Source organism: Choristoneura fumiferana, chromosome 25 (genome assembly GCF_025370935.1).
Source record: "Choristoneura fumiferana chromosome 25, NRCan_CFum_1, whole genome shotgun sequence".
NCBI classification, from domain to species: domain Eukaryota; kingdom Metazoa; phylum Arthropoda; class Insecta; order Lepidoptera; family Tortricidae; genus Choristoneura; species Choristoneura fumiferana.
Window position 1 is genome coordinate 6807395 of NC_133496.1, and position 12496 is coordinate 6819890.

The window sequence follows — 12496 nt, forward strand, 5'->3', positions numbered from 1 at the left end:
CTCGCACGTCAGAGTTGGTCGTAATTTACGCTTGATATTTACCATGACCTTTTTGATGAAGGAAAACTTCGTGAGAAAACTGCGTAAACTGAGCAGAAATACAATGGTGTGTGTGAAGTTCAAGTGGGATGCATAAGTAGGTATGGGCCGAGACGATGACGAAATATTGAATAGGATTTGTCTGTCATGGGCCCTGTTTACATTATTCCAGTAAAATCGTTACTAGCATGACAATCACAGTAGGTTTTACCATAGATAGCCAATAAATTCTTACCACATTTTCATATTTACGTGCAAAGATTACGCTGAGGAAACATAAAGCTATTTCATAAAATCTTGACGCCATTTAGGTTCACTTATAGTTTTCTAAGTAGCTTCCTTGAAATTAATGTTCATTTTTTTTCGCCTTTCGACTAGGGCAAAGGAATTAGCTCATGCTCATAGCTCAAACACATTTGGGCTCCACAGAAAACCATCGTTATGGCATATAACATGCGACAACAGCTGAGTGGAGGCCCTTTTTGGTGTCCTGTCGTATCACCACGTAACTTAGTTTTATTGTTAGTTTTTGTGTTTTAGTCTTATTACTGTAAGGTGGCGGTACTAACGGAACCAAAATAAATATCTCTTGCTTTCTTTTCTTTCTTTCCAATATCTTCCTTTTCATTTATTCATCATCTAATGCCTTTAAACGAGCAATTCCGGGGTTCGGTTCGGCTCCAACGATTCCAATGAAATTTGGTATATGGGGTTTTCGGGAATGACAAATCGATCTAGCTTGGTCTCATATCTGGGAAAATGCTTATTATTGAGTTTTAGCCCGAGCAAAGCTCGGTCGCCCAGTTACTATAATATTATATTAGGTAGAGTCGATAAGTGAGAAGTCACTATGACAGATCAAAAATGCCGCGAAAATTCCGGGCTCTGATCATGATCATTTTCATTCGGGAAACTTTCAGGAATCGATTCCTTCGAGTGTTCCTTAATCACTTCACTTTAACAATGGGGGTGATAAAGATTACCTAGATGTCGCCCTGATATTGAGCTCCTTTAAGTACCACACCCCAGATTCCGGATAATATTGTTTGATACCGAATAAGCAATGCATGGCAATGCATATCGACTTATTTGGGTGAGGCTATTGTGTATAATGCTCGGGTATCATTACGGTACCTACTGTATGTGTACTACAATTATACACCATGTTTTTCATGATTTGCATCAACTTGAACTAACTTAGACTGGCGACTGGCGGCTCAGCTAATGCAACTAGCTTACAGCTTCGAATACATAATTTTCAAATTAGTTTTGAAATGAAATGAATGAAAAATTATTTAAAATAATTAACTAGATATTACATTTTTTAAACAACGCCCAACTCTGTTAAATGCACATGTAGTGAATAATGTTTTGCCATCGTATTTTATCGGAAAAATTGAGAAAGTGAGATTGCTTTCTCAAACTAGCTTACTGAAGTTTTGAACATGAAACTACCGTGAGGCTCACTCATATTAAATGATATTGTAACGAATAACTCACGTCTTAAACTGAGTTTAGCTAGACATGTTTCGGGCTATTTCGTAGCCCTTCTTCTCGGGAGCACACGACTCGGTGGCTGCCGCAACTCGCACACTAAGCAGCAGAGCTGTGGCGCGTAATGTGCGTGTTGCGGCAGCCGCCGAGTCGCGTGCTCCTGAGAAGAAGGGCTACGAAATATCCCGAAACATGTCGAGCTAAACTCGGTTTAAGACGTGAGTTATCCGTTACAATATCATTTAATACTAAAGTTTACTAAACCTTATTGAGAAAGCAAGATAAATACGAACTTATACGACAAAATGCGATGGCAATATTTTTTCACTAGATCAATACTGTGGTAATAAGCGCGATGATTTTTGATCGATGATCAGGAGTCGAAATACAAGGATATCTAGATAAAAAATTAAAGGCACGAACTGATTGAAACAAAAGATAGTCATTAATCTGCGGGTATATGGTTTTTTTTTATTCGACTGGACGGCAAACGAGCAAGTGGGTCTCCTGATGGTAGGAGATCACCACCGCCCATAAACATCTGCAACATCAGGGGTATTGCAAATGCGTTGCCAACCTAGAGGCCTAAGATGGGATTCTCAAGTGCCAGTAATTTCACCGGCTGTCTTACTCTCCACGCCGAAACACAACAGTGCAAGCACTGCTGCTTCACGGCAGGATTAGATTAGATTAGATTTATTTATTACCTTTTGAAAAAATATATTATAAACATATGTCAGTTAATTACAAGAAATTCACAAAAGGATCGTCAAATGTATACAAAAAAAATCCTATTACAATAAATTGTCAGCAAGAATAAAAAATAAATTTAAAATGTCAAATTAGAATTCAATTCAATAATAATAATTAAAAACAAAACAAGAATATACTTAAATCTTATTCAAATTTATGCAATAGGAGGTAGCAATCCGGGCGGACCTTGCACCAGGTCCTACCACCTGCAAATGGGGCTGATTTGGGACCTTTTCGTGACCGTATGATACGTATTTTCATTTGTTATATGTACACCAGTTAATGTTTGTTTTATATTTTCTTAAGATATAAAAAAAAACTCAATTTGTTTTACAATTGGATTCTTACAATTTCGTAGTGTACCAAAGCCTGCCTCAACGTTTTGTGTGTTAATATAGGGCACAGTTGCAATAATAAAGGTCAGATATTCATGATATTCAAACATTACCGAAAGGAAATTGGAATATTAACATACAGATTAACTACGGGACAATAAGGACCGCGTTCATTGCCCTTTAATTCTTCCACAAAGTAATTTACGTATCATAAGGTTTTTGAATTGATTGTTACAGTACTTTCATTGTAAAGCCTGACCAGAAATATTAAGTATATGACTATTCGCCATGTTGCGGAATTTCATTGGAGCTTATTTCTTACACTGGCAACAATTTTAATGATCGTACAGTGTCACTGTGGCGGTTTCTTTGAACAATAACAAAAAAAAATGGTCAAGTGCGAGTCGGACTCGTACATGAAGGGTTCCGTAAACAGTTCAGTAAAAGTTTTTCTTAAAAAACAATAGGTAAACATAGTGATTAGTACGGTGTGGATTTGGCGAGCGCTTTATCAAAGTTGGCTTCATTGAGGTTTGTGGTTCATAAATTGCTTTATTAATTTTGCACAAAAATGAATAAACCACACAATCAGACAGTCACTATATTATATTATCGAAGCTTTTATAAAACATCATTAAAATCGCAAACTTAAAGGTAAATATTCAAACGACATAGCTACCCGTTAACCAAAAAAAGCTAAAAAAACACGTTTCTTGTATGACGACCCCCTTTAATTTGTAACTTTATTTTATTTTTAGTATTTGTTGTTATAGCGGCCACAGTAATACATAATCTGTAAATATTTCAAGTGTCTAACTTAAGAGATAGAGCCCTGTGACAGATGGACGGACAGACAGACAGACAGCGGAGTCTCAGTAATAGGGTCCCGTTGGCACCCTTTGGGTGCGGAACCCTAAATATATGCCAAATAGATATCACTCTTGGTAATTTATCTTGCTATCTCAACTAGCTTACTGAAGTTTACTGAAGTTTATTGAGGAAGCAAGATGAATACGCACTTATTCGACAAAACACGATGGAAAAACATTATACCTATTAGTACCTATTAGTTACTGATGGTCGACTCGAGTTACTAACTTGTTCTCTCCAACTCGAGTCAATAATATATAAATAAATGTTTGGATCTCAAACAATAATTTCCTTTTTACTTTAGCTAGTATAACTCTCCCAATACATTATAAATAAATAATATAAAAAAAAACATAAAAATATAATTTGTTTGTCTGCTCAATTTTTTTTTACCTATTAGTGCGAATGTGAGGGAAAAAATTGGTAAAAACTTTGAAAAATCTCTCTGTTTCATCCAGTTAACTCGAGTTGCGTAACTCGAGTTCAACCCGAGTTACGTGAATTTTAACTCGAGTTAAATTGAGTTTTGTTTTTCCCGAGTTGGCACATCACTAGTATTAGTACCTATTTACTTACGTTTGCAGTATCCACGACAACAGTCTAAATTAAATCTCAAATTAAATTTCAGTTCAAAAAGATCAACGTATTACGATGTAAAGTCCTGTCATTTTAATTACAAATTACGTTAACAATGGTTTGTTTGTTAATTAAACTACGGAACGGCAAATGACATTGATTTCGATTGTTTTTTTTTTGTGTCGTATTCGACATTAGGATATGGATAATATCCTTATTAGGATAATCATTATTCGACACGCTGAGGTGTCGTGCAAAATCCGACACGGTTTTGTTATATTTGATAACAATGTACGTACGTAATTACCTAAGTTTTATTTATGCAAGTATTAAAATTCTGCAAATCACATTTCTACTGATCGGATTTGACTTGAATTTGAATGGCATTGCAATTTGGAAGACAATGTAAGTGAACAAAAATAATAAATTTAAAAAAAAAACCGACTGCCTTAAAAAACTACATAAAACGTACTAGACTAGAACTCTGTTAATACTGTTCTGTTCTAAACTTCTGCAATTGGGATCCATTTAAAATTGTGACTGGCTCGAAAATTGCCAGTACGGTGGGTGGACAGTACCTGCAGTAGATGTGGATCCCAACTGTTGAACTTTATGTTACTTAACAGAGTTCTAGACAGCTAGAATTATTTTCTTCGTTTTAGTTTTTTAAAGCAATTGAGTTTTCTTTTTATTCTTTTACTTCAGTCTTTTCGATATTTCTATGAAAATGATAGGTAACTTAAAAGTTTTATTACATGTTTAAAATGGGCTAATTATTAGCTTTCATTTGATACTCATATTCTTACAATACAAAATTATATTTTTTAATTCCTCCGCCTTTTTTTGCGGACGTAATTTTGAAAAATTATACCTTGCTCGCTAATCCTGCCGTGAAGCAGCAGTTCGGCGTGGAGAGTAAGACAGCCGGTGAAATTACTGGCACTTGAGGTATCCCATCTTAGGCCTCTAGGTTGGCAACGCATCTGCAATCTCCCTGGTGTTGAAAGAAAGAAAGAAAGAAAATAATTTATTTATAACAGCAATGACACATAATAAGTAAAAATAACAATAGGAAATGTTGCCGCTATAAAAAGGTCCCGGCTCAGCATATCATTGCATTGCATATGTTGCAGGTGTCTATGGGCGGTGGTGATCTATTACCATCAGGAGACCAACTTGCTCGTTTACCATCCAGTCGAATAAAAAAAAAACTATGTCACTCCGACAATTATTTCAAATCTAATGACACATATATGTTGAAATTTGTCCAGCCGTTTAGGCAGCAGATAGGATCAAAGAAATATTAACACATACATACATGCACACCTCCTTCGAGCAGTCGGGTAAAAAAAGCATGTATTAATGATAATTCTGTAATACGGTCAACAGCAAAAGTAGCTGCATACTTTTGTGCTTTTTCGTTTTACAGCAGCTTAGGTAGGTACATAACACCATACAAATTTGACAAATTATGTGCTAATACGACAAAGTCAAAACTGATCCGCTACTTTTGATGCTGACTGTACCTACTATTGGTTTAGTCTATAAGCATTCCAACTCTTTCAAAAACTTTGTACCTACTTAAGAGTAGGTACAGTACAACGTTTCATTGTCAAATGCAAATAAGTCTTTTATATGTATGATATGTATTGACGTAGGATTTACTTAGAGTTACACTACAACAAGAATTAATAAAGGTCAACTGAAACAATTGTAATTAATTATACAGTGAGGTAATTGGGATGTCCCAATTTTTGACAACATATAATAAATCGAAAACCATTTGGAGAAATAGGGTTTGTGAAGCGTTTTCATAAATCCGATTCCAAAAATGTGATAAAGTGAATTAAATAAACAAAATTGAAGTAATGACCCTCATTTGACCTCTGCAGTGTCCCGTCACAAAGGCAGTTATAAAGCAGGTCTACACTCTTCAGAAATTTGACAGTTTGAAATGTTGCTGTCCTGCTTATAAGTAATTGCAAAGTGACAAAAGAGAACTTTAATAATTTATCGTAAAGTCCGAAATGTATACGAGTATTTCCAATGTATTTTAAATATAAGATTTTAATAAAAAATATCTATTTACTATTACACCATTAAACAAACATAGGAATAATCGAAGCTAAAAGAAGAGAAATAAATAAAACTATTTGTCATGGTTCATTTAAGTGCTTGAATTATTGTCAAATTGTATTAATATCTGCCACAGCGGAGCGTGCAAAAATATCTGACACGTCCTTCCGGCCCTAGAAAAATAGAGTCGTATCAGATATTTATGCACGCTTGTTGTGTCAGATATTGGTGCTGGTGACTGTACGACCTGAATTTTTCTAGGCAATGGAACGTGGCTGTCTCACTGTGACGTCATCCAGCGTATTTCATAAAAAAAATATAAAAAATTAAATACTCATCCAAATTCAAAATCAATGAAACGGTATCTTAAAATACCCTTCTTTCCAAAAATAAAATAAAAAACTATAGCTTATTTTTTTTGGTGCATCCCAATTGCGTGATTGAGTTAAGAAACATCATGTTTAACTACAGTACTTATATACTTATTTGACATCCCACTTCCCACTAATATAATTAATAAAAAACTATAAACTAATATAAAAAAAAAATAAGTCTGTTTGTTTATTTGTTACTCCATCACGTCTAAACCGCTGAACCGATTTGAAATTCGGTACACCTACCTACAGATAGTTTGAGTTTCCGGGGATGGACATAGGATAGTTTTTCTCCCGGAAAATTGCGTAGTTCCCGCGGGATACTGAAAACCGAATTCTTCGCGGACGGAGTCGCGGGTAACGGCTAGTATGTTAAATAAATTAACCTTTACCCGTGTCGGTACTGTGCCCGGTTTTGGAATAGGACCGACCTATCTCTTCCTCTTCGTCTAAGTGACCTGACCTAAGGGCAGCAGCGCTCTCTATTGCCAACGACGAATTCCGAACTCCAGCGTTCCACATCGCTGTAACGTGTAAACACCGTGTAAATTTACTAATCCACACTGGGCCTGCGTCGGAACTATAGCACAAGCCCTCTTATTCTGACAGAAGGCCTGTACCCAATAATGGGACATATAGAGTGAAGTGATTTGATATTTAATTTTTTTTTTGATATTTTTTTCATTGATGAAGTTAGTGTTTGCGTTAAAATGATGATGTGCAGATTATATTTTATGTATTTTTAATAACGGATTATTATGTAAATATTGGAAGAAACTGTCGTGTAGTGACATGGTAATATTCAATCATTTACCGCAACGTTTGAGACAAACTAATGACCCAATTTTTTCATTTAGACAATAGTTAAAACAGTGGTTGACAGAAATGTGTTTTTATTCTGTGAAAGATAATTTTAACTACGACACAAGATTACTATTTTAGTCTTTGTTATTTTCTCAATGCAACAATTTGATCAATTGAAATTTTTATCCTTGTTAGACATACCTTGACATTATTTTTTTAGATTATAAAACTCTATATTTTGCGTGCTGTTATAGTTCACTAAGTGTGTGAACATTCAAATAAATCAATTATTATTATTATTATAAGAGCGGCTCTCACACAATGACAAATTGTCATTACTTTCGTTCAATTAATTCGTACCAGCCCTTGTGAATCGACCTATAGCGCACCCAATCATCTGTTTAAAGACTTCAGGACAATTTTTAGACACCTTCCTCCACATTCCTTTGTTTAAATACTCAACTATTCAGTTAACTAAAATTAGAATGAGAGTTAGTTCCATTCGCGACAGTTAGAATCGCTGTAACATTTAGTGTTGCGCAATCAATTTCACGCATGCGCTGAAAGGGAAAAGCTGGGTGGTCATAATTCGGTTAACTGCCTTTTCTCGCTAGTTAAACTTAGGAACATCTTAGGAGCAACCTTATCCTAATGCAATTTAAGGTCTTAAAATCTTGTCCCAATTCTCGAATAAATTAAAAAAAAAACGGCCAAGTTCGTGTCGGACTCGCGCACCGAGGGTTCCGTACAAACATAAGAACTAAATTCTGACATTTTTGTAATTTCGCATGAAAATTTTAAAAAAATATTTAGACTTCTAATTTTTGCTTTTCTTCTCTTTATTTTCTTTAGGAATTGTTTTCTAATACAGACATTTAAAAATCATGACTACCTAAAAATGGAGATAGTAAAGCAAAACAAGATTCGATTTCCTTGAAATAAGTCAGCAACATATTAATTGGTCTATATGTTGGCGGCCGATCGTAAAATCCGCCAGATCACGAAATTCCTAGGCATATCGTGAATTGGGGCCATTTCATGATATGCCTAAAAGTTGGCCAGGCATATCACGATGTGCCTGAGAAACAATACGGCAGATTAATAAAAACAAAAATGAAGAACTAAAATGGAATAGAATGGGTTTCCATTCCCATTAATTTCTCAGACAGTCGCTACTCTGTACTAAGCCGGTATGTCCTCCCAGCAGGACCACCCTCTGGCCCTCCCGTGGTGCGCTGCGCCCTCCGCAAGCACAAGCCCAACCGCAAGCCCCGGACGCCATTCACGACGCAGCAGCTGTTGGCGCTGGAGAAGAAGTTTCGGGATAAGCAGTACCTGAGCATCGCTGAGCGCGCCGAGTTCTCCTCCTCGCTTAGGTTGACTGAGACACAGGTGAGACGAGTTTATGTAAAAAATAACAAAACCGGCAAAGTTCGAGTCGGACTCGCGCACGAAGGGTTCCGTGACATTATCTATACAACATTAGACATTAGCAAAAAATCAAGTTTGTTGTATGGGAGCATTGGGAGCCCCCCTTAAATATTTATTTTCTTTTAATATAATATCTTTTTCTTAAAGTGCTTATACAACTAAATATTCTGTGAATATTTCAAGCGTCTACCAGTTGCCGTTATTAATATCAAGCAATAAAAAACAACACAAAAACACACAAAAATAAAGTGGGTAGATACTTGGGCATGTATAGTATATTGATAAACTGAAAAGTTTTTTTTCGTTGGTATCTGGTAGCATGGTTGTATTTTCGAAATGAACTCTGGTTAAGTTCCAAAGGCGCCACGGGTGGTGGTGATATATATATATTTTTTATTCGACTGGGTGGCAAACGAGCAATTGGGTCTCCTGATGGTAAGAGATCACCACCGCCCATAAACATCTGCAACACCAGGGGTATTTCAGACGCGCTGCCAACCTAGAGGCCTAAAATGGGATACCTCAAGTGCCAGTAATTTCACCGGCTGTCTTACTCTCCACTCCACACCGAAACACAACAGTGCAAGCACTGCTGCTTCACGGCAGGATTAGCGAGCAAGATGGTGATAGCAATCCGGGCAGACCTTACACAAGGTCCTACCACCTGCAAAATATAGTTGGGCTTGTGATTTGTGTGTGGTCTTATAGTTCTTACAGTGTGGAGGTGGAGGAGCTGCAAGAACACATATTTGTTGCATATGTTTAGCTATCACAAGGTCGCGTATTAGCAAATTTATTTTTTTGTAGTTTATTTCTGACCAATACTTTTTTCGAATGAAGTCATGTTCTGTGAAACAATTTCAATAACGTATGTTAATCGATTGTATTTAACTGAATTACGCCTGTTAGCATTAACCTTAACCATACGATTCCGTGTCAAAGTCACAGAATAAATACACGTAAAACGACGTAATGTTAAACCTTGACCGTTTTGTTTCCAGGTCAAAATTTGGTTCCAAAATCGGCGTGCGAAAGCGAAAAGGCTGCAAGAAGCCGAGATAGAGAAACTGAGGTTATCTGCGAGACCGCTGCTGCCGCCTTCCTTCGCGCTGTTCGGAGGGGGGGGAGCGCCCCCCCTTTTCGCAGCAATGGCCGCCGCCACGCGCCCCCAACTCAGCTTCCTCGGGGGCCCCCCCTCGCACCAACATGCCATCAACATGAACATACTGAACTCTTTGCAACCGCATTGACGGTTGAATCACGCGGCAACGCGTAACCCTTCTAACGAACAACCACCATCCTAATGGGTCGAAGATGGCATTGTCTAACACGCCGACGTTCACGATTGCATTCGCCATGTCTTTCTACCACTCGCTTTATATCGTGTGACAGAAGAAGTGTTGAAAACGGTTGTGATTTCAAGTGTAGACAATAAAGCATCTGAGGGTCTACTTCGAAGTTCAAAAATTAGAATTCGTATCGTACCGTCCCTCTCGCTCTCGTATTAAATAGTATGTGTCAGAGAGACCGAACGGCACGAACTTCGATTTTAGAATTTCGTAGTAGCCCTGCTAGCTGTTCTGACATCGAACTGCGGTCGACATTTGTCTGTGATTTAAGCACGTTGGACTTTTTGGCTGTTTTGTGCTGATGGTATACTGAATGAACTCTAAGAATCAGTAAGTGCAATTTTTATGTATGAGGTTTGAATTCAGTAGTTAATTTATTTTAATAATAGAAAAAAACTGTGTATATATTAGACGTAATGAGCATTTCTCGGAGCAATAGTTGTTGAGATAATTAAGAATGTACGATGTACATTTCACACACGGTTACTTAATTATGGAGGTGTAAAATGTAATTTATTATTTATGGCCCTCTTTCTAGTTCGCGAAACGAGTTTGATATTCACATTTAATGCAAAATAACTCGTCATAATTTAAAAAATTCTAGAAAATAATTCTATAAGTGTGATAATTACGTTAATTTAATTTTATATTCATACCTTACAGACATCGTTGACAGCTTGTTAGTTTTTTTACGACTTTGCCACGCCATTTTACTCATTTTAAGTAAATTTCCTTTGTCTATGTTTTTAATTTTAATTAAAAATACATTTCTAAGTATCTTGTCATTACTACATAATTAAAGACATAAGAATTACAATCAACTTTTGCAACTTGACAGTGACATCTGCGTTGTAAAAAAAATCAAACCGACTATATTCACTTCAAATAGTCCTTTTCAAATGCAAAAACGCATCCTAATAGCATTTATGTCAAAAATGTGAATGTAAATATTACATTTAACTAACTAACCATACTAAGTAACTTATTGTATAGTTAAGTTTCGGTTAATTTCACTTTAGTTAAGATGTTAGATTTTTTAACACGACTTCCTATTTAGTGTCAGAAATTATAACGAAAGTGAATCATAGACATGGCGATAGTTTTTTTTTTCTTGTTGTATGCAAATCATCGACTAAATAACGAGTATTTATTACAGTATGTTTGCTCGAACAGTACTTACTCTTGAAGGGTGCCACAAACATATAACCGTCTCGTTTTGATGAGAACGTTAGATAGAGACACGGTTAATACAATTTGTAGAGGCCGCCCAAGCAAACTATGTGAGCAAAAAAAATCTATACTGATGAGTATTTGTGGATGTTATGATTATCATATCAGAATATTTTGTAGCACTATAATGCTCTGCCAGTCCCAGGCAGTTGCATTATATCCACAATGTGATCTATATATTATGAACACTCGAAAGGGACGCAGTTATACTTTACAGTAAGAAGCAGTGACGCCTTAAAAACTTGTTTTTTTTATGTGACGTCAAGGATCATAAAGTATGGCATTGGTTGTTTTTACTAACTACGAGGTGTTACATCCGAAAATATAAAGCTTAAAATTTGGTAAAATGAAAGTTTATGATGAAACAAATAAACGCAGATAAGTAAACTATAATTTCACCTAGGGGCAGTTTCTGACTCTTAATATATTAAAATTTATATGGGACCATTCTTCTGGTATCTTCATTGGATTAGATATAAAATAATCATATAAAGCGGACCATTACCAAGAAATTATGCTCGGACACCAATCCTTACTAATATTAAATTATATTGTAACGGATAACTCACGTCTTAAATCGAGTGACAGAGCGGTGGCGCGTAGTGCGCGTGTTGCGGCAGCCGCCGATTCGCGTTGCTCCTATGAAGAAGGGCTACGAATCAGCCCGAAACATGTCGAGCTAAAATCGATTTAAGAGCTGAGTTATCCGTTACAATATCATTTAATATAAATGAGTCTCACGGTAGTTTCTTACTAATACTAGTAATGATAACATAAATATTGGTAATGATAACATATAAATATGTTAATAACATATAACATCCATAGTCCAGGATACTTATTATCGTAAATACGAAACTAACTCTGTATTTCTGTTACCTAATTACCTCTTCACGCGTAAAAGATTGAACTGAGCTATATGAAATTTAAAGGAGATAGTTTGAGGCCCTGGGAAGGACATAGGTTTGTTTTTCTCCCGGAAACTGGCATAGTTCCCGCGGGATAGCAATAAACGAATTCTTCATAAAGTCGCGGGCAACAGGAAGCAATACAATACAGTCGTATTAAGAACCTCCTTTCTTCAACGCTGTAAACTATCAATAAAGTGTGGACTCATTGGATATGGTTCTACGGTGGCATACATTTTAAATCATATATTCATGGC

At 36.2% G+C, this 12496-nt stretch overlaps 1 protein-coding gene across 2 annotated transcripts in view; it reads left to right on the forward strand.

The window, feature by feature from the left end:
- LOC141442262 (uncharacterized) overlaps window positions 1–11188 on the forward strand; it is a 41292-nt gene extending 30104 nt beyond the window's left edge. Inside the window, exons 2-3 of one of the 2 annotated variants that reach the window (XM_074107197.1) lie at window positions 8526–8713; window positions 9754–11188. In XM_074107197.1, the coding sequence (XP_073963298.1) occupies window positions 8526–8713; window positions 9754–10002 (437 nt within the window). In that variant the 3' untranslated portion in view covers window positions 10003–11188. The remainder of the gene's footprint in view (window positions 1–8525; window positions 8714–9753) is intronic. The other variant, XM_074107198.1, reaches the window with a different exon arrangement.
- The last annotated feature ends 1308 nt before the right edge of the window (window positions 11189–12496 follow it).